The 25,880-nt window shown below is 39.0% G+C and overlaps 1 protein-coding gene across 1 annotated transcript in view; it reads right to left on the reverse strand.

Annotated features, from left to right (window-relative positions):
• LOC129629278 (uncharacterized) overlaps positions 1–25,395 on the reverse strand; it is a 139,500-nt gene extending 114,105 nt beyond the window's left edge. Inside the window, exon 1 of the mRNA XM_055549218.1 lies at positions 24,861–25,395. Within this exon, the coding sequence (XP_055405193.1) occupies positions 24,861–25,035 (175 nt within the window). The 5' untranslated portion in view covers positions 25,036–25,395. The remainder of the gene's footprint in view (positions 1–24,860) is intronic.
• Positions 25,396–25,880: the final 485 nt, after the last annotated feature.

Raw genomic sequence — 25,880 nt, forward strand, 5'->3', positions numbered from 1 at the left:
AAATTCAATGCCAATTCATATTAAAATCCTAACAAAGCAGGAATCAAAGAAACTGCCTTAACTAATAAAGAATATCTTTTTAAAAATCTACATTAAGTATATTAATGGTAAAATAGTGAAAGCTTTACCATTGAAATTGGAAATGAAATCAGAATGGCTGCGATCATTTTTATTAAACATTATACTGTGGTCCAAGAGAAAAAAATTTAAGTGATTGTTTTTAGGAAAAAAATCACCTTTGTTCACAGATGATATGTGTACACACCTAAAATATTCAAAATAATCTATTAAGGATTAAAAAGTGAATTTAGCAAAGTTCCTTTAAATTATACTTAAAAGTCAATTGTGTTTCTAGATATTAACACTAAACAACTGGAAAAGGAAAATTTAAAACAATACCATTTTTATTAGTAAAACATATGCTACCTAAGAATATTTATCATCAAAAAGATAAATACCAGATACCTAGAAACAGATGTATTCAAAACTGTGCAAGACCTATATACTGAAAACTATGAAACACTGCCAGGAGAAATTAAGAATGACATAAATGGAGGGCTATATCATAACTTGGAAGACCAAGTAATGGGAGGGTCTCCCCAATTGATCTATTTAAGTTCAAATAAATTCTAATCAAAATCCCAGCTGGCTTTTCTATGAAAACTAACAAACTGATCATAAATTTTACACAGAACTGTAAAAGACAGAACAGTCAAAACAAACATGAAAAAGAATAAAGTTGAAGAATTTACATTATCAATTATCAAGACTTATTATAAATATAGCATAATTGAAACAGTGGTGTTGGCACAGGATGAACAAACATACTGATGAAATAGAATAGCGGGTCTGGGAAACAGGCCATCCTCATAAGACCAAATAATTTATGAAAAAGGTGCCACTGAAATGCAATGGGGAAAGGATAATATTTTTAATAATTTGTATTTTATAGTGAAACTTTATCCCATCTCAAAACATGCACATAACTCAATTCTATATGATTTATAGATTTAAATGTAAAAGGAAAAACAAAGTTTCTAGAAAGTATTATAGACTATATTTTTAACATTGGGGTAAGCAGAATAATCTCTTAATACAAAAGGATACAAAAATCACTTATAAAAGAAATGATTAATAAATTTAACTCCTTTTAAATTAAAATTAAGAACTTGTGTTTATCAAAGGACACCAGTGAGTTATGTAATACATATATCCAAAAAGAACTACAAGAATACTGGAGTGGGTTGCCATTTCCTTCTCCAAAATATATAGACAACCCCTACAGATCAATGAAAAAGAATTACACAACCCAAATTTAAAAAGAAAAAGTTAAAGACTTGAATGGGCACATGATGAAAGAGGATACTCAACTGGCCAATAAATATAATTAAAGGTACTAAATATCATTACCCATCAAGAAGAAAAGAAAGTGAAGTTGCTCAGTCGTGTCCGATTCTTTGCGACCCCATGGACTGAAGCCCACTAGGCTCCTCCATCCATCAGATTTTCCAGACAAGAATACTGGAGTGGGTTGCCATTTCTTTCTCCAGGGGATCTTCTTGACCCAGAGATCAAACCTGAGTCTCCTGCAATGCAGGATGGTCTCTTTACCATCTGAGCCACCAGGAAAGAGTATGAGTATGAGCCATCAAGAAAATGTAAATTAAAACCACAGTTATTTCACTTCTAAACCCCTCATAATGGCTAAATTTTAATTTTGTTGATGAGGATGTGGAGCAACTAGAACTTTAATACTCTGCTGGTGGAAGTACAAACTGGTAGATATTAATAGAATTTAGCAATCTATTTCACAATATTTACTAAAAGTGTACAACTTGATATACTATGACCCAGCAGTTCCACTCCTTGTTATATAGTTCATAAAAATCCCTACATATGTCCCACAAAAAACCACATACAGGAACATCCATAGCAGTGCTCCTCATAACAGACCCAAACTTAAAACAACACAAGTATTCATCAGTAGTACAATAGATAAACAAAAAGCAGATATCCATATAACAGAATACTATACAGCCTTGAAAAATGACTTTCTGCTACATAAAATCACATTAATAAACCTCACAGGCATAATGTTGTGTGAAAGGAGCCAAACAGAAAAGAGTAGCTGCTGTATGACTCCTGGTATGTAAATTCCCAAAACATCAGAAATAATCTACAGTGTTAGAAATCAGAATGATGGCTACTTTGGAATGAGGGAAGGGACATAAAGAAGGCTTCTGAGGGGTTAGTAATGTTCTACACCTTGGTCTGGGATGGCACTTACACAGGTATATGACTTTATAGAAATTCATCAAGCTTCTTTCATCTGTAAAGGTGTCATACTTATGGCATCAGCATGGTAGTAGCTGGTGGCTCAGGCGGTAAAGAATCTGCCCGCAATGCAAGAGACCTGGCTTCAATCCGTGAGTCAGGAAGATCCCCAGAGAAGCCAATGGCTATCTACTCTAGTATTCTTGCCTAGGAAATCCCATGGACAGAGGGGCCTGGTGGGTTACAGTCCATGGGTTACAAAGAGTCAGACATGACTGAGCGACTAACACTTTCACTTTTCAAAATTTGTTCCAAAAAAGAGTGTGATATGAACAAAAATTACCTCATTACTCTAAATTAAGTCTCTAGTGTCCAAAACAATTTATTTTTCCTTTTTATGTATACAAGGAATCTATCTCTTGTCCATTCACTTTCATGCAAACTCAGAAAACTTAAGGGAGTCAAGATTCTTCTTTATTCATTTAATGACTTATTATATTGATTGTTTTGTGGATATGCACATAATTACACAGCAGCAAGCAGCCAATGATAAAAATGGACTTTAACTCTCACCTAGTAGAAAGCATAGAGAAGGAAATGGCAACCCACTCCATTGTTCTTGCGTGGAGAATCCCAGGGACAGAGGAGCCTGCTGGGCTGCCGTCTATGGAGTCGCACAGTTGGACACAACTGAAGCAACTCAACAGTATCAGCAGCAGTAGAAAGCAAGAAATTACTTAGACTCTTTGATGACCTGAAAATAAACTGCCATCCAAGTAACACTGAAAAAGAAAAGTTTCTTTACTTGCACATCTTTATATGAAACTTTCTTAAGGAATCAACCTGCAACATCTGTTCCTCTTGGTAACACATAGGCCAAAATTCACCCACTTAAGCAATACAAAAATCTGAAAAGAGAAGAGTGCTCTGCATGGTACTGAGTATCAGTTGGCATTTTGACTGACCACTAAGAGAAGTAGAGGGAAATCATTTCTTAAAACAATTTTAAAGAACTGTATCATTAAGTAGCAAAGCATACTGGCATAATCCAAAGGAAATCAATTTTGACAACTGCTTCACAAATATTCAGATTTTCCAAATAATATTAATGGAATTCTAAATCCTCTGGGAAAGTGCCTTGACTCCACAAAGAAAGTTATCACAAATGGGCACTTTGCTCAAGTCTAAATGTGTGGGGGAGGAGAATCCTGCCATGCAAAGAAATTCTCAGGAAGCTGTGAAGATATTAGCTATTTGACTCAATTGATTCCAAGCTGAAACATAATAGTACATTATAAATCTGTTTTGATTTTACTTAATCTAATGAAAAAATGTTCATCTTTTTGATAAGTGCTCATTAGCTGTTTTTTTCTGACATAAACAGACAAGAAAGATGTTCTTGTGCTGCATTTAAAATGCAACTCAGCTAATTACAGTGCCATGACTCAAAGAACAAAATCAATGCACTGAAGTTTCTCACTTGAATTGTTTTTATAGTTGAATTAAAAATCTGACCAAAAAAATTTTAAAGGGCCCCAGTAGTGTTTTTTACTAAGGTTGAATACTGTTTAAGTAAACAAAGGCTACATTTTAGCCCGTTATATAAATTTTTTCTGTCAATTACTAAGAACGGTTGCTAAATTTATCAATCAATGCATATGTGTTGGGAGTGGGGGTGCTCTCTTTTTTGGGAAGTGCTGATAAATTTGCATAAGCAATTCATTTGATTTCATCTGATCCTCTGTGAAACCAAAATCCAACAAGTAAATAATACCTGGTCAGGGTTGGAGCCTGTCAAGGACCAGGGAATAGCATGAAGGAAAGTGATCATATAAGAATCAAGCCAATTTACAGCCCAGATTTATGCCCAGGACTTTTTGAAATATCAGATGTTTGGGCTTTTTGAACCACTGAGTATTACTCTGCTAAAACATTATTTTGAATGAGTCTAACAGAATTAATGCCCGTTTCTAAAATGTTTGATTTTTGCTCCAGGAAATATTTTAACTACAGTAATCTGGGTATCTTCAGGTATCTGATATCTGGTTATGACTCAAATAATCATTTCACTGATTTTTTAAACTGACTTTTTACTATAAGGTATACTTAGCTGAAACTAGAAACTTTAGAAATTATTTTAACTCTATGACACATGAATTATGCATATTTTATGCAAATTTCAAGGCAAAACATCACAAAGAGGAGTAAGTGAATCACTTACATAATTTGTTACTTCTTCTTACCCTGTCTATGAAGTCAGTAGTTAAATGAATATATGAAACTTTTTAAAGTTTCATTTGAATAAGCAAACAGGGTAACGAGAGAATAATCTAGCACTAAACTCATACGCAGAGCACATCATGAGAAACGCTGGACTGGAAGAAACACAAGCTGGAATCAAGATTGCCGGGAGAAATATCAATAACCTCAGATATGCAGATGACACCACCCTTATGGCAGAAAGTGAAGAGGAACTCAAAAGCCTCTTGATGAAAGCAAAAGTGGAGAGTGAAAAAGTTGGCTTAAAGCTCAACATTCAGAAAATGAAGATCATGGCATCCAGTCCCATCACTTCATGGGAAATAGATGGGGAAACAGTGGAAACAGTGTCAGACTTTATTTTGGGGGGCTCCAAAATCACTGCAGATAGTGATTGCAGCCATGAAATTAAAAGATGCTTACTCCTTGGAAGGAAAGTTATGACCAACCTAGATAGCATATTGAAAAGCAGAGACATTACTTTGCCAACAAGGGCCCATCTAGTCAAGGCTATGGTTTTTCCTGTGGTCATGTATGGATGTGAGAGTTGGACTGTGAAGAAGGCTGAGTGCTGAAGAATTGATGCTTTTGAACTGTGGTGTTGGAGAAGACTCTTGAGAGTCCCTTGGACTGCAAGGAGATCCAACCAGTCCATTCTGAAGGAGATCAGCCCTGGGATTTCTTTGGAGGGAATGGTGCTAAAGCTGAAACTCCAGTACTTTGGCCACCTCATGCGAAGAGCTGACTCATTGGAAAAGACTCTGATGCTAGGAGGGATTGAAGGCAGGAGGAGAAGGGAATGCCAGAGGATGAGATGGCTAGATGGCATCACTGACTCGATGGACTTGAGTCTGAGTGAACTCCGGGAGTTGGTGATGGACAGGGAGGCCTGGCGTGCTGCGATTCATGGAGTCGCAAAGAGTCAGACACGAGTGAGCGACTGAACTGAACTGAACTGAAACTCATTCAGTGGATGGTTGTCGGAGTCACCTTCATGATTTTGCTAGCATTTCATAGTCTTTAAACGTTTTGAGTACTAAGCAAAAACACATCTTATGTTCAGAAGGAAGTCAAATGGCTTTCATTAACAAAGCTATGAACACTGTATAACCACCTTGAAGCAAAAATGCATAGCTTGGAGGTCAAGAATTCAGGGTGGAAAAAACAAGATCAAGTTCCAACTCCACCGCTTGCTCTTCAAGGGAAACTGGACAAGATTCCTCACTTCTCTAAGATTCATAAATGATTAATGTTTGGGGAAAGAATACCTACATTGCTGTTTGATACTACATTTAATAAGATGATAGAAAGCACCTAGCACAGGGTCTAACACATCATCAGGATTCAAAAATTCAGCTGACACTGACAAACGTGTAGAACTTGAGTCTCAGGGGCCTTTCCAGGGGTGAGGAGTCACCTTTCTTCCTTTTCATCCTGTGTCATTTTCAATGTTCCAGCATTGTCTGGAACAAAATGCAGACCATTTCCTTATATCACACTAACTGGTTAATTTCAGGCATCAAACCTACAACCTTGAATTTGTTATTATCATCTCAGTGTAACCAGCTCTCTTTATTAGAGCTTATTTCTTTTTTTTTTTTTTTTTTTTTTAGACTTTATTTCAAAGTGTCAGCATGTAAGGGAAATGCAGTACATGGTGCCTTTGGTCATTATGGGTCACCGGAAAACCACATATTTTCTGTAATTCTATTCTATATTTCCATTAGTACTATTTGGCACAAAGGAAAAGTTTACCAGCTTATTAAGTAATGGAATGGGCCATATTCACGTTACTCTGACTTCATCTAAAGCAAATGAAACCATCAATGTTTACATAGTTACCAGGTCTGATCCAAGTACCTCATTCCTCTCCATTAATATAAAAGGTTAATAGTCAACCATTAATGAATGCTTACTCAATTCCAAGAACTATGTGAAACTCTTTCATGGACTATTTCACTTAATTCTCCAACAATCCTAGACAGTAGCTACTGACATCCTTATAACCAGAAAGTGAGACTCAGACAGGTTAAGCAACGTATTAAAGGCCATGCAGCTAGTAAGAGATTATTAGCAAATATTAAAACATCCAAGGGCATTCACATCAGTAAAAATTAATTTCAATGGGGTCATAACTGGACACCAATTAAATGTTATTCTTTTACTTTGGGGTCATCTGGACACTGCTTAGCAAGTTCATTCTTTCATTTACTTCTGTATATAATTACTGACTTTATTTTTTTTTTTTTTATTTTATTTTTATTTATTTATTTTTATTTTATTTTATTTTATTTTTAAACTTTACATAACTGTATTAGATTTGCCAAATATCAAAATGAATCCGCCACAGGTATACATGTGTTCCCCATCCTGAACCCTCTTCCCTCCTCCCTCCCCATTCCATCCCTCTGGGCCGTCCCAGTGCACCAGCCCCAAGCATCCAGTATCGTGCATCGAACCTGGACTGGCAACTCATTTCATACATGATATTTTACATGTTTCAATGCCATTCTCCCAAATCTTCCCACCCTCTCCCTCTCCCACAGAGTCCATAAGACTGTTCTATACATCAGTGTCTCTTTTGCTGTCTCGTACACAGGGTTATTGTTACCATCTTTCTAAATTCCATATATATGCGTTAGTATACTGTATTGGTGTTTTTCTTTCTGGCTTACTTCACTCTATATAATAGGCTCCAGTTTCACCCACCTCATTAGAACTGATTCAAATGTATTCTTTTTAATGGCTGAGTAATACTCCATTGTGTATATGTACCACAGCTTTCTTATCCATTCATCTGCTGATGGACATCTAGGTTGCTTCCATGTCCTGGCTATTATAAACAGTGCTGCGATGAACATTGGGGTACACGTGTCTCTTTCCCTTCTGGTTTCCTCAGTGTGTATGCCCAGCAGTGGGATTGCTGGATCATAAGGCAGTTCTATTTCCAGTTTTTTAAGGAATCTCCACACTGTTCTCCATAGTGGCTGTACTAGTTTGCATTCCCACCAACAGTGGAAGAGGGTTCCCTTTTCTCCACACCCTCTCCAGCATTTATTACTTGTAGACTTTTGGATCGCAGCCATTCTGACTGGTGTGAAATGGTACCTCATAGTGGTTTTGATTTGCATTTCTCTGATAATGAGTGATGTTGAGCATCTTTTCATGTGTTTGTTAGCCATCTGGATGTCTTCTTTGGAGAAATGTCTATTTAGTTCTTTGGCCCATTTTTTGATTGGGTCATTTATTTTTCTGGAGTTGAGCTGTAGGAGTTGCTTGTATATTCTCGAGATTAGTTGTTTGTCAGTTGTTTCATTTGCTATTATCTTCTCCCATTCTGAAGGCTGTCTTTTCACCTTGCTAATAGTTTCCTTTGATGTGCAGAAGCTTTTAAGGTTAATTAGATCCCATTTGTTTATTTTTGCTTTTATTTCCAATATTCTGGGAGGTGGGTCATAGAGGATCCTGCTGTGATGTATGTCAGAGAGTGTTTTGCCTATGTTCTCCTCTAGGAGTTTTATGGTTTCTGGTCTTACGTTTAGATCTTTAATCCATTTTGAGTTTATTTTTGTGTATGGTGTTAGAAAGTGTTCTAGTTTCATTCTTTTACAAGTGGTTGACTAGTTTTCCCAGCACCACTTGTTAAAGAGATTGTCTTTAATCCATTGTATATTCTTGCCTTCTTTGTCAAAGATAAGGTGTCCATATGTGCGTGGATTTATCTCTGGGCTTTCTATTTTGTTCCATTGATCTATATTTCTGTCTTTGTGCCAGTACCATATTGTCTTGATAACTGTGGCTTTGTAGTAGAGCCTGAAGTCAGGTAGGTTGATTCCTCTAGTTCCATTCTTCTTTCTCAAGATCGCTTTGGCTATTCGAGGTTTTTTGTATTTCCATACAAATTGTTAAATTATTTGTTCTAGCTCTGTGAAGAACACCATTGGTAGCTTGATAGGGGTTGCATTGAATCTATAAATTGCTTTGGGTAGTATACTCATTTTCACTATATTGATTCTTCCAATCCATGAACATGGTATATTTCTCCATCTGTTAGTGTCCTCTTTGATTTCTTTCACCAGTGTTTTATAGTTTTCTACATATAGGTCTTTAGTTTCTTTAGGTAGATATATTCCTAAGTATTTTATTCTTTCCATTGGAATGGTGAATGGAATTGTTTCCTTAATTTCTCTTTCTGTTTTCTCATTATTAGTGTATAGGAATGCAAGGGATTTCTGGGTGTTGATTTTATATCCTGCAACTTTACTATAGTCATTGATTAGTTCTAGTAATCTTCTGGTGGAGTCTTTAGGGTTTTCTATGTAGAGGATCATGTCATCTGCAAATAGTGAGAGCTTTACTTCTTCTTTTCCAATTTGGATTCCTTTTATTTCTTTTTCTGCTCTGATTGCTGTGGCCAAAACTTCCAAAACTATGTTGAATAGTAATGGTGAAAGTGGGCACCCTTGTCTTGTTCCTGACTTTAGAGGAAATGCTTTCAATTTTTCACCATTGAGGATAATGTTTGCTGTGGGTTTGTCATATATAGCTTTTATTATGTTGAGGTATGTTCCTTCTATTCCTGCTTTCTGGAGAGTTTTGATCATAAATGGATGTTGAATTTTGTCAAAGGCTTTCTCTGCATCTATTGAGATAATCATAGGTTTTTATTTTTCAATTTGTTAATGTGGTGTATTACATTGATTGATTTGCAGATATTGAAGAATCCTTGCATCCCTGGGATAAAGCCCACTTGGTCATGGTGTATGATCTTTTTAATGTGTTGTTGGATTCTGATTGCTAGAATTTTGTTAAGGATTTTTGCATCTATGTTCATCAGTGATATTGGCCTGTAGTTTTCTTTTTTTGTGGGATCTTTGTCAGGTTTTGGTATTAGGGTGATGGTGGCCTCATAGAATGAGTTTGGAAGTTTACCATCCTCTGCAATTTTCTGGAAGAGTTTGAGCAGGATAGGTGTTAGCTCTTCTCTAAATTTTTGGTAGAATTCAGCTGTGAAGCCGTCTGGACCTGGACTTTTGTTTGCTGGAAGATTTTTGATTACAGTTTCAATTTCCGTGCTTGTGATGGGTCTGTTAAGATTTTCAATTTCTTCCTGGTCCAGTTTTGGAAAGTTGTACTTTTCTAAGAATTTGTCCATTTCTTCCACATTGTCCATTTTATTGGCATATAATTGTTGATAGTACTGTCTTATGATCCTTCGTATTTCTGTGTTGTCTCTTGTGATCTCTCCATTTTCATTTCTAATTTTATTGATTTGATTTTTCTCCCTTTGTTTCTTGATGAGTCTGGCTAATGGTTTGTCAATTTTATTTATCCTTTCAAAAAACCAGCTTTTGGTTTTGTTGATTTTTGCTATGATCTCTTTTGTTTCTTTTGCATTTAGTTCTGCTCTAAGTTTTAAGATTTCTTTCCTTCTACTAACCCTGGGGTTCTTCATTTCTTCCTCTTCTAGTTGCTTTAGGTGTAGAGTTAGGTTATTTATTTGAATTTTTTCTTGTTTCTTGAGGTGTGCCTGTATTGCTATGAACTTTCCCCTTAGGACTGCCTTTACCGTGTCCCACAGGTTTTGGGTTGTTGTATTTTCATTTTCATTCGTTTCTACGTATTTACTGACTTTAGATTCATTTAGATAACTAAGATTAAACTTTGGGCAAGTATTTTACATCCCCTACCATCAATTTCCTCATCTTTAAGATGAGAATATGAAATATCTTGAAGATTAAATAGCACGATATACGTGAAGCACTTGCAGCAGGAACTGGCACATAGTAAGTGCCTAAGCAATGTTCGCTGCTGCTGCTGCTGCTAAGTCACTTCAATCGTGTCCAATTCTGTGCGACCCCATAGACGGCAGCCCACCAGGCTCCCCCATCCCTGGGATTCTCCAGGCAAGAACACTGGAGTCAGTTGCCATTTCCTTCTCCAATGCATGAAAGTGAAAAGTGAAAGTGAAGTCGCTCAGTCGTGCCTCTTAGCGACCCCATGGACTGCAGCCTACCAGGCTCCTCCATCCATGGGATTTTCCAGGCAAGAGTACTGGAGTGGGGTGCCATTGCCTTCTCCGAAGCAATCTTCACTAGCTATCATTAAATGAAAGCATATTTTAAGACATACTACGTAGAAAAGGAAATCATGACACCAATATGTTGAATTGTGACTTTATTATCATCACCTCTAGAAACAAATTCTAGGTTTTCTCAGACAGAGATTTTTTTCTTATTAGAATACAGAAAAGATTTGTAATCACCAAGACTTCTAAAAAACTGCTACAATATGGGGGTCAACTCTCTTCTGTTATAAGTGTACAAATGGCATGATCCCCTCCATCATGATTGTCATTGGGAGGGAGATGGGCTCGCTATCTTATACATTTCTTTCCTACTGTAAGACACTGAATTTGAATTAAATCTTCTGCAGAGTGAGCACAAAAGAATCATGCTAGCTTGACCTCAGAAGACAAGATGAGGAGAATTGAAGGCAGTTTTCTGAAGCACTGCAAAGATAAGGGATTCCTGGGCCTGAGAAGACTCAAATGGCCAGAGGCCAAAACAAAAAGTGCTGGATTATTTTGCTTGGTTCCTGGAAACCAAATGCAAATCTCACCAACAATCAATATTTATCATATCTAGCATTATGAAAAGCTCCAGACACAGCACTGGAAATGGAATATGATATTCTTAAGGATGACAGTGACCATAAGCCTGTGCTTTTAATCTCAGAATCTGGGCTGTGTCCTCTGAGGCCTGAACTCACTCACATTTGCTCAAAGATACCACTCTGGGGTTGCTCTCCTAGACAGGGAAGCACATGCTTTGAAGAGCCATAGCATTTAATTCTGCAGACAGTTACTGTAAGGTTGGTGATATTATTATCCCCCAAAATGGTTCCTTTGCAAAATATAAATCAGAAGAGTGAGAGTAAGGAGTAACAGAGGAGCCTCTGGACCAAGTATTTTTCAAGTTTGTACCCAAGCTCCTGGAAGAAAAGTACATCAAATCCAAATTTTAAAAATGTGAAAAATACCTGGCCTTGTCAGAATTTTAAAATAAATTGTCATTTTAAAAACTACTTTCCAGTTCCTCGCAGATGAATGTTAACTTGGTTACCAATCAAAAGCTTTTTTATGCATTTAGTCCCAAACTGTCCTGCTGCCTACAAAATCTGCAATAAAGCAGTTAGAAACCATAGAGTAAACAAAATGTGTTCAGTTAGGCTGACAGGCTCAGGAAGCAGATCAGAAATATTCACACACTGTCAGGGTGTTTTCTGGCTTTTTCTCTGTTTTATTCATTTATACTCATGTGTGGACAGGGGGATTGAAAACATTTTGCTAAGAATGAAACCCTGAGATTTATATGTAATTTCTAAGCTTATCCTTGGGAAAGAAGCCACAATCTGTTTTCAGACAAGAGTAAAACACTCGCAATTCCCTTTGAAAAACAACGTCCAATTTTCCCTTAAATTGAGATGCCAGAGCAACTAGATTGCGATTTAAATCAGAGGACAAAATTAGCCCAGGTACACTAGGGTGGAAGAAGAGGCAGAACAGACACTGGTAAATAGCCTATGAATTCAAAATGTAGAGCCTTCTTCCTGCCCCAAGCCAGGTTTGACTTCCAACAAATTAGAGAAATAAATTGGCAGTTCACCTACAATTCCCTGGTAAACAAACATATTTCACCAGCTACTTCATGACCATCTTTTGAGCTGAGCCTTTTTAAACTCCATAAAGGACTGGGCTGTAATGGTAACTCTTGGAGTTCACAATAACCCTTGGCAGGGCTCTAATGAAAAACAAAAATCTCCACCTAATTCCAACAATTTGCCATAGTAACGGAAGCCTTCATATTATTGATACTACCCTGGCCTGAGGAAGAGTTAGAACCTCAGTGAGGGGCAGAGGCTGACAACAGAAGATAAAATATTGCAACTCTTGAGATTCCACTTTCAAGTTGGGTTCAAAAGCACAAATTTGGACCGATATCAACCTCAAGGAAGGACTTGGCCAAACAGCTTCATGTGTAGCAGAAAGGACCTGATCATCCTGGTTGGACAGGGGCTTGGCCAGCTAAGACTTCTTTCTGCTATTGGTAATGGATCCATTCAATGGTTCTTCTTATAAACTGGATTAAGAGTTTCACCTCCACATTCCCATAAAAGTCAGTACACCTGGGGATTAATCATGATCGCAGATTCACCTACTCTTCTCTTTGGCTTCTATAACCAGCCGAGATCTGTACTGGCAGAAAATTGAGGGTTTAGTAGGGAGGGATGGAACACATTCTGATGGGAGGAATTTCTACTCCACAGAGGTGCCTTTATCTCTGCAAATATCTCCCACTGGCAGGTTGGCTGGAACCAGACCTATCTCCCCAAGGCAAAGGCATTTCAGGACTCAGCCCAAGGTGGCACCTATTTAGTCCAGAAGTTTGCCAACAATAGAGCTCACAATCTGCTGAGCAGGGCTTGTGTGGTCCCCTCACCCCCAACTCCTTCCCCAGTGAAAGGTACTGATACCAGGTGAGGGGACATAGCCAGAGACAAGAAAGAGAGTCTTCTAGAAAATAATTTTTGCAAAGGTTCAGGTAGTGATAAGGAATGGGGGATAAGAGATGATTTGCATGAATCTAACACTGCAGCATTAAATTCTGTCCAAGTGGGCTTTTGTCAAAAAAAAAAAGGCATGCCAAATGCTGGGAAATGATCATCAATTGAAAGCAAAGTGGTCCTTCCTTACAAAAGAGTTTCAAATCCAACATCTTTTTGATGAAAGAGATGGGTTGGGAGGTAGGAAAGTGAGTTTCTAAAAGACACAGCAGATCACAAATGTGCTGATCTAACACTGTCAATGACAGCTCATCCCAGATGGCAAGTGAAGGAGACACTGGGATTTAAGGCACCTAGATACTTGCTAACAGAATATGAAGACATTAGGGGGGAAAAAAACTAAACAAGAATCCTTAAAATGCATTGTTTAAAAGGCATATAGATCTAAAAGTAATCTAAGGAACAAGTTCAAAAATAATAAGCATCTAAACCTCAGAATAATGAGAACCTCCAAATGCAGAGAATGGGGATGCTTACTAAATTCAAATCTGTTCAGAGACTTTATTCCAGGGCATGAGGCTGAGCTGCTGTAATGTACACAAGTGGGGTGTAAAGTCAATGGGATTACATTTTCCTAATTATTTTCTGCTTGAGCTTTACAGCACACACACGAAATGAGATCAGCCGGGACTTGCCTCTCTAACAAATCACTCAGATTTAAACATTGCTCACATAAACAAAGGGGGTGGGGTGGGGGGAGAGAGGCACAAGGCTGGGAAAAGACAGAGAAGGGCTTCTTCAATCACAGTTGCAAGGAACAAAAACCTGGAGGGGGAAAAGAGTTGTTGGACCGCCACCAAATCTCCCCCACTGGAGACGAGAGCCCATCTGCTGAGCTCGGCAACTTCGCTTTAACTACCATTCAGCTCGCGTCTCTGCAGAGATCTGTCTGCAGAACTGGCAGATGGACCCCTGCTTCCCTGAGTCGCTGTGTTATTTGTTTAATAAATTTAATTAATATCCATACTGCATTGGATTTCTCCCAGAAAGGAGGCTGAAGTGCTCTCTTTGCCGATAGCTACATGATGAGTGATTTCCCAGAAAAGAGCAGATAACGGTGCCCCAGGGCCACTGAAAAATTAAAAGTACCATGTGCTTACATTTCTTTGCATGTATTCCTATGTTTTGCAATGCACTAATAGCTTTGGTGGATATTTTAACTTTATCAAAGTATGCAGTTCTTAAAGAAGGCAGATTACCTCTTCTTTCAGATCAGTTATATTTGTTGGAATGTTTTTTACGGAATCCAATTCAACCACATCACTCAACCCCAAAATGGTGAGTCATGAATGTTAAGGAGGTTCTATTTGGCAAGAAACTAGCTACACAGCCATTGTTAACAAATTGTAAATTTTCTTTGATCATATTGAACTTGTATGATTTCCTAAGCTGGAAAATATGGTCACTGCAGAATGGAGAATAGGAAGGGTCTTGAACCAAATCAAGGCAGTAACGTACTCTCTCTTCATTAAGGGCAGTGCCAAGCTCTTGTTGACAGAGCTCCTGCCATCAACAAGTATGAATTAAAACAGTGATTCCCTTGCCTTGTTATTTAATGTCATCCTATCTTTCTTGGCAGCATATTTCATCTTAACCTAGATTTCCCAGACTGTGTGCCCCTTGAGGATAAAATTGTCTAGGAAACATTATGTCAAAGACGGTTAAACAGGCTTCCTTGCTGCAGGACTTCTCAGAGCCTTTCATGTGCTAACAGGCACTGTGAATATTCCCATAGAGGAGGATGGGGTTCAATATAAAAGGCAGCATTTCCCAAAACCCAGGCCTGTTTGGTTCATCATTATATCCCAGGGCTTAATGTAGGGCTTGGCAGATAGTAGGTACTCATTAGTACTTGTTGAATGAATGAATCAAAGGGATGAGTGAATGAATGAGCAAAGTAAATCCATAGTGGTTTTGCTTAGAGATAACGCTTGGCTACCTGAACCTGACACTGACAAGAGTTAAAGAACAAATGAACAAAATCACCTCAACACTCAGGGAGAATTGAACTTGAACCAAACATTGAATTTGGAGGGATTCCGTTTCAAGATGCTATTTTCTTATATTAAGTTTATTCTGCATTTAAACTCTTCTCTACTGGTCAATGTTGACTTCCCTGGTGGCTCAGATGGTAAAGCGTCTGCAATGCGGGAGACCCAGGTTTGATCCCTGGGTTGGGAAGATCCCCTGGAGAAGGAAATAGCAATCCACTTCAGGACTATTGCCTGGAAAATCCCATGGATAGAGGAGCCTGGTAGGCTACAGCCCATGGGGTCACAAAGAGTCGGACACAACTGAACGACTTCACTTTTTCACTTTCTACTGTTCAATATTCTAAACAATCCCCTCTTCCTTTAGATCATGAAAACCTGATCTTGTTGAATTTTGTAAACTTCTCAGCTCCTTGGCAATATCCTAATTTATTTGTGCTTGATATGCTTAATCTCTTCCTAGGAACTGAGTAATGAATTCAGTTAAATCGTAGGCACTGAGCTGGTGATAAGAATAAAAAAATTACTCCTTTCAAGAGGATTATTTTATGTGCAAAAGCTTGCAAAGGCAGATTTTGAGAGTTTATTAATAATTTCAATGTGAAACTTGTCAAATTGAAATTTAAGTTTTATTTAGTAGGAAAAAAACAGTTATTTTAATGTAGGTTACCACTCGTGCACTTTGTCAAAAACAATCCCCTATTGCTCATTTTTCTTCTGTAATTTTCCTGCAACACTCCATCATGTTGATACAACACTGAGTTCACCGTCTTCCTCCTACAATTCCAGACACTTAACAACTCTTCTTGCTAATTAGATACTCATGGAGAATACAAAGAACTAGCACGGCTCTTAAATATCCAGAATAATTAGATGACAGAAATCTCTCCTCTAACTCAGCTGGCTACTAATCTCTAAACTTACAGAAAAAAACTCTGCTGTTACCTAGTGATTTCAAGCTGATGATCGCAGTTTTATGTTGAGAAATCTTAGAAGGCTTTGCGAACATTAAAACCTTTAAGAGGAAAAGGAGAAATGAACCTTAAATAAGCAGAGCATTTTTTAAATTTCCTGCATCAAAATGTTTCTTGAATTGGAAGAATAGATAATCTACAAGTAGAATTAGGTGGCGCTAGTGGTAAACAATCTGTCTGCCAATTCAGGAGATGTAAGAGACGAGGGTTCAATCCCTGGGTCAGGAAGATACCCTGAAGTAGGAAATGGCAGTCTACTCCAGTATTCTTGCCTGGAAAATCCCATGGCCCTAGGAGCCTGACAGGCTACAATCCATGGGGCTGCAAAGAGTTGGACACAACTGAACACACACACACAGAGAATTCAGAAAATATTTTGGGCTAGATTTTAGGAAGTAAGGGGAAAAAAGAAGGGGCAGGAAACTTGATATTAATTGCATGCCTACTTACATGCCAGCCAGAGGGTTCATACCTTTAATAATAATAATCAACGAGAGCTAATAGTTACGTAACAGATATTATGATAAATCTTTATATGGATATCTATTCCTGCCAACAGGTACTGTTTTATGATTTCAACTTGAGGAAACTGGGGCTCAAAGATCCTAAGCAAGATTGCACATCATATGACTAGTAAGTAAAGCCAAGGAGCTCAGTTTTGAACTCTGACGATCTGATTACAGGGCTCATGCTCCCAACCACTATCTGTTCCTACTTCTTGCATGTTTGCCTTCTCTCAGAGACTATATACAACAATATCAGATCCTCTTGGCCCCTCCAGAGTGGAAAAAGACATGATGAAAATATTTCACCTTAATACTCCAAATATAGTAATGGCAGAACTGTGTCGTAACTGCTGTTGATAAAGACAAGCCCCGAACGAAAATCTGTAAACTTCATCAAAAGCCAAGGTCCCTCTGCACTGCCTTAGCCCTCTTTTCCTCGACCACATTGTCTAGCCTATATTTCAATGTGATTTTCTCTTGCAGGTGTCATTTTCAATAGTCTACCTAATGTGATACACTGTAATTGTTTATATTCCCTCCTCAACCTTCTCGTCACTTTGGGAGCAGCAATTACTACAGACAGCTCTATTCAACAATAAACACAGACAAAGACAAATAAGTACCTCTCTACAGTTGTTTGCCTTCTCCCTCAAAGACCGCATTTTCCTTCAAGGCAACATGAAACTTTTTGCTTTGTGTGTACGTGTTATTTATTTTATGTTTATTGGAGTAGAGTTGACTTAAAATGGTGTGTTAGTTTCAGGTATATAGGCAAAGTGAGTCAGTTATACATAAACATACATCCACTCTTTTAGATTCTTTGCCCATATAAGCCATTCAGTCAGTCAGTTCAGTCACTCAGTTGTGTCTGACTCTTTGCAACCCCATGAACTGCAGCACGCCAGGCCTCCCTGTCGATCACCAACTCCCGGAGTTCACCCAAACCCACGTCCATTGAGTCGGTGATGCCATCCAACCATCTCATCCTTTGTCGTCCCTTCTCCTGCCCTCAATCTTTCCCAGCATCAGGGTCTTTTCAAATGAGTCAGCTCTTCGCATCAGGTGGCCAAAATATTGGAGTTTCAGCTTCAACCTCAGTCCTTCCAAAGAACACCCAGGACTGATCTTCTTTAGAATGGACTGATTGGATCTCCTTGCAGTCCAAGGGACTCTCAAGAGTCTTCTCCAACACCACAGCTCAAAAGCATCAATTCTTTGGTGCTCAGCCTTCTTCACAGTCCAACTCTCACATCCATACATGACCACAGGAAAAACCATAGCCTTGACTAGACGGACCTTTGTTGGCAAAGTAATGTCTCTGCTTTTTAATATGCTGTCTAGGTTGGTCATAACTTTCCTTCCAAGGAGTAAGCATCTTTTAATTTCATGGCTGCAGCCACCATCTGCAGTGATTTTGGAGCCCAGAAAAATAAAGTCTGACACTGTTTCCACTGTTTCCCCATCTATTTCCCATGAAGAGATGGGACCAGATGCCATGATCTTTGTTTTCTGAATGTTGAGCTTTAAGCCAACTTTTTCACCCTCCTCTTTCACTTGCATCAAGAGGCTCTTTAGTTCTTCACTTTCTGCCATAAGGGTGGTGTCATCTGCATATCTGAGGTTATTGATATTTCTCCCAGCAATCTTGATTCCAGCTTGTGCTTCCTCCAGCCCAGCGTTTCTCATGATAGGCCATTACAAAGTATTGAATAGAGTTCCCTGTGCAACACTTTAGGTCATTATTAGTTATCTATTTTAGATATAGCAGTGTATACATGTCAATTTCAGAAAAATTTCACAAATATTTTGGCTATCTACTACTTATAATGGCTTCCCAGGAGGCATTAGTGGTAAAGAATCTCCCTGCTAATACAGGAGATGCAAGAGATGCAGGCTTGATCCCAGGATCGGGACGATCCCCTAGAGTAGGAAATGGCACCCCACTCCAGTATCCTTGCCTGAAAAATTCCATGAACAAGAGGAGCCTGATGGGCTGCAGTCTATGGGATTGCAAAGAGTTGGACACGACTGACTGACCACACACACACACACACATCATTTATAAATATTAATAAGCATGCCTTGAGCACCTTCTGAGTGCCCCCCTCCCCACTACTAGGTGCTCGATAGGATACACTCTGTTATCCCTACTTCACATAAATACTGTATTATTTATTTGTACTATAACAAATGACCCCCAAACTTCAAAACTTAAAACAATAAACATTTACTCTCTCACTGTTTCTGTGGGTAAGGAATTTGGACACAGCTTAGTTGGATGTCTCTGGCTTAAGTTCTCTTCATGAAACTGCAGCCCAACTGTCAGGTAGGATGCAACCTCATCTGAAGGCTCAAGCCAAGTGGAGAAGGATCTACCTTGAAGCTCATTCACATGGTTGTCAGCAATATCTATTTCCTCAAGAGCAGTTAGATTGAAGGCATCAATTCCTTGCTGGCTGTTAGCCAAAGGCCACCCTCAGTTCCTTGCTACATGGTTCCTCTTTACAGGGCAGCTCCCATTGTAGCATCTGACTGCCCTCAGAGAGAGTGAGAGAGGGAGACCAAGATAGAAACCATGCTCTTTATGTCACTTAATCTCCAAAGTGGGCTTTCCTTGAGGCTCAGATGGTAAAGAATGAGCCTGCAATGTGGGAGACCTGGGTTTGATCCCTGGGTTGGGAAGATCCCCTGGAAAAGGGAACGGCTACCTATTCCAGTGTTCTGGCCTGGAGAATTCCATGGACTGCATAGTCTACGGGATCACAAAGAGTCAGACATCACACCAGCTTTGCCATATTCTATGTGCTATAAATGAGTGCAGGGCCAGCCTACATTCAAGGACAAGGGATTACATAGGGTTTAAAAACCAGGAATCAGGGACCATTGGGGGGAATCTTAAAGGCTGCCTACCTACTTCCACTGTTGAATTTTTGTGCCCCTAAAGGGCACACACATGAAATCTATAAAATAAATAAAATCCATATGAAATGAAATCTATATCATCTAAATGAAATCTATAAAATAATTCTTATTTCCCAGCATTTCTGTTTTAAAGCTAAATGAACACATTTAGGAAAAGTCATTTGACAAGTATTTATGGAATGGCTAATGTGCCTAGTACGACCAGATATGAAAGATGCTGGGAAAGACTGAAGGCAAAAGGAGAAGGGGACGACAGAGAATGAGGTGGTTGGATGGCATCACCGACTCAATGGACATGAGTTTGAGCAAGCTCCAGGAGTTGGTGATGGACAGGGAAGCCTGGTGTGCTACAGTCCATGGGGTCACAGAGTCAGACATGACTGAGTGACTCAACTGAACTGAATATGACCAGACACTGTTATAGAACAAAAGAAATAACTAAAACTGTGTTGTAAAAACTCACCAAGACCACTCCCTCCCCGCTGCCACCACCCACCCCAGGCAGAAACACAGGAGAATAAAGATTAAGACAAGCATTGTTCTTTTCTAATTAAAACCACCTCAGAATTTGCTGTTATAGACTATTTTAAGAATGTCTTCTGAAGCTAGAGCAGTGACAAGCAAATCTACTTGCCCACAGATATAAAATACATTCTCTAACATCAGCTTTAATAACAAGAACAGTGCTATTTCCACCCCCATATGCCTTCCTCTTCTATCTTATAGTTCAACTGATCAGAATTTGGGAGAGGAAGAGGGGTATTATTTATTGATTCCATTCATAATTCAATATACATTAAGTAGGGGCCATCAACAGTAAATGGTACAAACCAGACACCTTATCCTTGAAGCTAAGAAAACACTTGAGCTTCTCCAGAATTTTAAGTGTCTCAAGGAGAAGAAAATGAGAAAGGTGAATGAAACACATTCCTTTTTTTTTTTTTTTTTTTGGTAAAGAAAGGTGTATATGTTTATTTTTGACGGTGCTGCACAGCATGTAGGTTCTTAGTTCCCCAACCAGGGATCAAACCTGTACCTGCTGCAGTGGAAGCATGGAGTCTTAACCACTGGGCCAGGAACATATTCTTAATTGAAAGAAAATTTACCAAAAAGAAACTGAGAAATAATCTATACAGGAAATAATACGAAAAAGAATGGATCTATGTATATGTATAACTGAGTCACTTTGCTGTACACCTTAAACTAACACATTGTAAATCAACTATACTCCAATATAAAATAATAATGTTTTTAAAATAAAGTGAGAAAATGCAGAATTACCTGAATTTACCCTGAGTTGGCAAGACACCTCCCCTCGCCCCATCACCAATCAAAATAGGAACTCATGAGCTGGCTTAGGTTCAACTATAGAGAAATAACATTCCATTTTGCACACCTACGTTTTTGAAAAAGACCTCTTAAACAAGCAAATAAATAAAATCTGCAATAAGTGCCGAGAAGAAAAGAGGGGGAATGATAGAGGGTAAGTGATGAAGAAAATTGCTTAGTTGAGAAGGAGCTCTCTAGAGAGGTGTTATTTTAGCTGAGACATAATACAGGAGAAGATTCCAGGCATGCAAAAAGTAGGACAAGGAGTTCTCCAGGTAGAGAGTGAAACCAAGCAGGGCCCTGTGGGGCTCCTGGGCATGGAAGCCTTTCTGTCCCTTGTTTCTTGTAGGCAAGACTCCAGCTTCCATGACCTTCCCTGAGTTCCAAAGGACAGATTTGAACAGTTGCTAGTCAAGGGAGAAGCAGCCAAGAAACCACTTGAGGCAAGATTAAAGGGACCAGAGAAGCGCATCAAGATCGGGAGACCAACCACCTGAGACCCTGCATACAACCTAATCTTGTCAGCAACCCCACTCTTGAACCGTTGCTATCAAATTCCTTATTAACTCCTCCCAGGTTGGAAAGCATAGTTTTTCAGAGCAGGAGCCTGCTGTGTCCCCCTTTTCCTGGCAAAGCAATAAAGCTATTCTTTTTGACTCACCCCAAACTCTTATCTCCAAGATTTGATTCGACACCACTGCAGAGAGGCCAAGGTTTCAGCAGTGAGAGGACTGCGTGTTTCCTGATAAGAGAAGGAGCCTGGCATGCCACAGGAATCAAAAGAAGGCCAGCTCTGGATGAAGCAGAGAATGGAATAAAATGAGCCCACACCAGCTACTGTGAGGGAAATGGCCAGGGCAGAATGGGCAGATCCGTTCTGAGGCTGCTGGAGGAATTTGGGTAAGAGATGATGGTGCCTCAGTCTGGAGTATTGTTAATGGAAACAGAAGTTAGAGGCCAGAAATACTTAGGACGTAAAAACAACCAGTGAGATTGGATAGGAGGGTGAGAAAGAGGTGGAGAGAGAAAATGAAAAAGTGAGAGACAGACCAAAGAAGAAAGATGACTTCTATGAGGACAATTTCCATGTGTCTGGGTTAACAACGGGGTGAGCAGTGTACTCCAAAGGGACCTACCTCTTCGACTTTGAGAAAATATCTTCCCATTTGCCTCATGAAAAATTCTGAAAAACCCAGTTCTCACTTGTGTTTATCGTGTCAGCCACAGGTGAAATCTTCCATTCACTGGGAAGTCAGACAGGAAACAAACTCAAATGCCTCCAGAAAGAGGGCTGAGAAATTAAGAGCACACACAAAATCCAGAAAGTGTGTTTATTGACCACATATTCCAACCATTTTATCAGATGAGAAAAGCGTGACTCTGAGAAGTTAAGGAGCAGGACCAGGTTAACTATCAGGTAAGAGAAGAACCAAGGCTAGAATCCAGTTATTCTGATTGGTCCAAATACAAATGAAGCAATATGACAAATGGGCACAATGATTACATGTACTTAATAGCCACGTATTCATAATTTCCTATCTTTCATCCTCCAATCCTTGGAGGAAGAGGTATGGCATTTGAATGCAAATTACAAGGGCATGGGGGCAGGTAAAATTTTGCATTTTTTTTTAAGAGAGCCTGCTAAACATATGCATAAGCTATGGGACACTGAACTGTAGTGGTCTTGTTGCAGGAAGGGGGACCCCTTCCAGGGCCCGAAACTGGGCTCTTGTCTAACACTCGGAAATGAATTGTCCGAGGAGACACATAAATCTCTTGACAAAGCAAGAGATTTTATTGGGAAAGGGCACCCGGGTGGAGAGCAGTAGGGTAAGGGAACCCAGGAGAACTGCTCTGCCGCGTGGCTCGCAGTCTTGGGTTTTATGGTGATGGGATTAGTTTCCGGGTGGTCTTTGGCCAATCATTCTAATTCAGAGTCTTTCCTGGTGGCGCACGCATCACTCAGCCAAGATAGATGCTAGTGAGAGGGATTCCGGGAAGTGGACAGACAGGCGGTGTCTCCTTTCGACCTTTCCTGAACTCTTCTGGTTGGTGGTGGCTTATTAGTTCCGTATTTCTTATCAGGATCTCCTGTCATAAAACAACTCATGCAAATGGTTACTATGGTGCCTGGCCAGGGTGGGCGGTTTCAGTCAGTGTGCTTCCCTAACAGTCTAAATGTTACTGAAGAAAATGAGGAAAGCATGGAAGGGAGGGAGGGAAGGACAGAGGGAGAGAGGGAGGAAAGAGAAAGTAAAAAATTTTAACCTCAAATTATATTGTTGAAAATGAACAAATTTGGACCCTATATGAAAGTTAATGTAATGCCTCCTTTGCTGTACTAGGTTATAAATGATATGAAATTTGTGTGAAAACTTTTAATATTTCAATTTCCTAAGTCTAAGAATCTAATTTTATAATCTTTTTTACATTTTTCTAGTCTTCCAATTCTAGTTCTTTCCCAATATGAAGAGAAGAATAGATTATCAGTTCAGAAATAGGCAACAAATGGAAAGAAAGATGATAAATGCAAGATATTATGATTTTAGCTCTAGTATTCCCTTCCCAAATGATATTTCAGTGCTACAGGCTTCTCATCTCACTCGCCAATTCACTGACATTTACTTTTAACTCTCCTTTACAAACCCATTCTGATACAAATTCAGAGAAAAATCTATGTAAAATAATTCAAATTGTTACTCATCTCACAGGCACATGTTTGACTAAATTCAAGTTCTCAAGAAAAGACAACTTTGAAGTCTTTCATGCAGACTTACCATCTCCAAGCTTTAAAAAAAAAAAAAAAATGCTTATGTCAACAGATCCAATTTTACACGAGAAACAAATAGCTTTCATACACATTTACACCCACCAACAGAGAAAACAATCTAGCCTAAAGCTACCCACTTTTCCTAAAATTATGGATACCCTATGCAAGTTGAAAATGTCTGTTTGAAAGCTTTAAAAAGCCAGAATTAATTTTTTTTTTTTTTTTAAGATAGCCACCAAACGTCTTTTCTCTTAAAAGGAAAGTTAATTCTCTGGGTCTGGGCACACAGCAAATTTGAAGTTTGAAAAGATCAATTGCTTCTCTTTTATATTTCATGCTCTCACACTCAAAATGGCTGGCTCAATTTAGATAACACTTTCCTCCAAACACCCCTCATTGTAAAGCACAATGTGACTGTTCAGAAAGTTATGAGTCATGGAAAAGAGGAGGTTATAAAACCTTTCTCCTCTAAACTAAATAAAATCATTTACTGCCAACCACAGGAGATAAAAGTCAAATCAGTCTTTCTGCAAGTCAGTGAATCAGTTCTATAACCTCCCACAAGATTCTTCTCAAGTAATTTGCAAAAGAATTAGCACAGCCTTTGCCAAAGAAGTTGAAAAAACATCCCACTGTGTTTCTGTAATTCACTGATGAATTTATGAGCATTGATAATTTTCTTGTCAACAGAAAGACCCACTTCACTTTTTTCCAATTCAGTTTTGTATGTAAGTGATATCGTGCAGTTTAAATAATAAACCTTAATCAAGTAATGAAACAAGGCAACCCCTGTCATTTTATTATGTCATAAACAATTCAATCCCACCACATACCCAGACTATTTCAGGACCAATCCAGAGCCAAGGGATTCACGGCTCTCCAATCATGTCTGACTGGGGAGAAAAGAAAAAGGGACAGGATGAAAGGGCCAAGCCTACTTGCCTTTCTCCTGTGTGTTCCAGTTTTATACCAAAAAAGCAAAAGGGTTTTAAAAATATTTTCATGATAGTAATCTACTTACAGGGACCCAAAATAAAGAGTCCGTGATTTTTCTTAATATAAAGACATAAATACTACCGCTAGTTAGTGCTAGGTGAGTGCCTCTTCCACATACGCATTTATTATTTACTTGGCTGGTTTTCCACTCAAGGGCTAGCACCCCCACCTTAATCCTACCCCAACGCTTACCTGCAGCCCCATTTCCCCCTACCCCAATCTCCCAGTCCGCTGCTGGGACCCAAGGCGGTGCGCACTGATCCGACTCGTAACATGGCTCTACGAAAGTAGTCCACCAGTAGTCCACCGCCAATCACGGACCGCCCTCTAGCGACGCCTCCACAGTGGTTCCTCGGAAGAACACAACTCACAGTATGTCGCAGACGCATGTAGCTCGGGCATTTGCCAGCTGCCACAGCACTAATTAACCTGTGGGCTCTCCCATCAGTTCCACCTGTTACACACGTGGATAAAGGAACTCACCTGAAAGATGATGCCAGACGTTGACAAATCAAATTCCAGGAAATGGAGACCCAGTTGGCGTCCACATCAAGAGGCACCCGATTTTTTAGGAAAATCCTCAAATCACAGCAAAGCATTACAAATGAATGAGCTGATGAAAAAGAAGGGGCTAAACTTTACCTTGCTTGGGCCCACGCCATCCTTCCAAGTGCTAAACAGGATTTTATTATCTATTTTTATTAATGTTTATTTCCACGTCCAACTCTGCAACACATGTCTTCAAAACAAATCCTTAGGCAAATGGTAACTTTCCATAATATCACAAGACTATGCAGATGTCTTTGACAACTCTGGCATCCTAGGATTTTGCACATATAGATTCCTTTTTTAAGTATTACATTCAATTTTGAAAAACTTATCTATTTGAGGTCCAGATCTGGATTCCTCCCTCTGAATAGAAAAAGTAATAGAACTAGTAAATTTGTGTATATGTGCATGCGCACATATGTGTAGGAGAAAGTTGTTAGATGTTAGGAATGGACAAGAAAAATGCTGCGGAAGACTAGTGGGCCAATTAACACAGCCCCCTAGACCTACTTTAAGAAATATCTTAGACCTAAATGGTACTTTATAAGCACATCTTTATAGTTTATAAGGCCATGTGTTTCTTTATTAAAAGCCTCATTGCACCTAAAACTACTCAGATGAGTGATAATTTAGTACAAATTGAAAACAGAATTCTGTACCCAAGTTCTGTGCTTCTTCAGGCAGT

This window comes from Bubalus kerabau, chromosome 15, assembly GCF_029407905.1.
Source record: "Bubalus kerabau isolate K-KA32 ecotype Philippines breed swamp buffalo chromosome 15, PCC_UOA_SB_1v2, whole genome shotgun sequence".
Classification (NCBI taxonomy): Eukaryota; Metazoa; Chordata; class Mammalia; order Artiodactyla; family Bovidae; genus Bubalus; species Bubalus kerabau.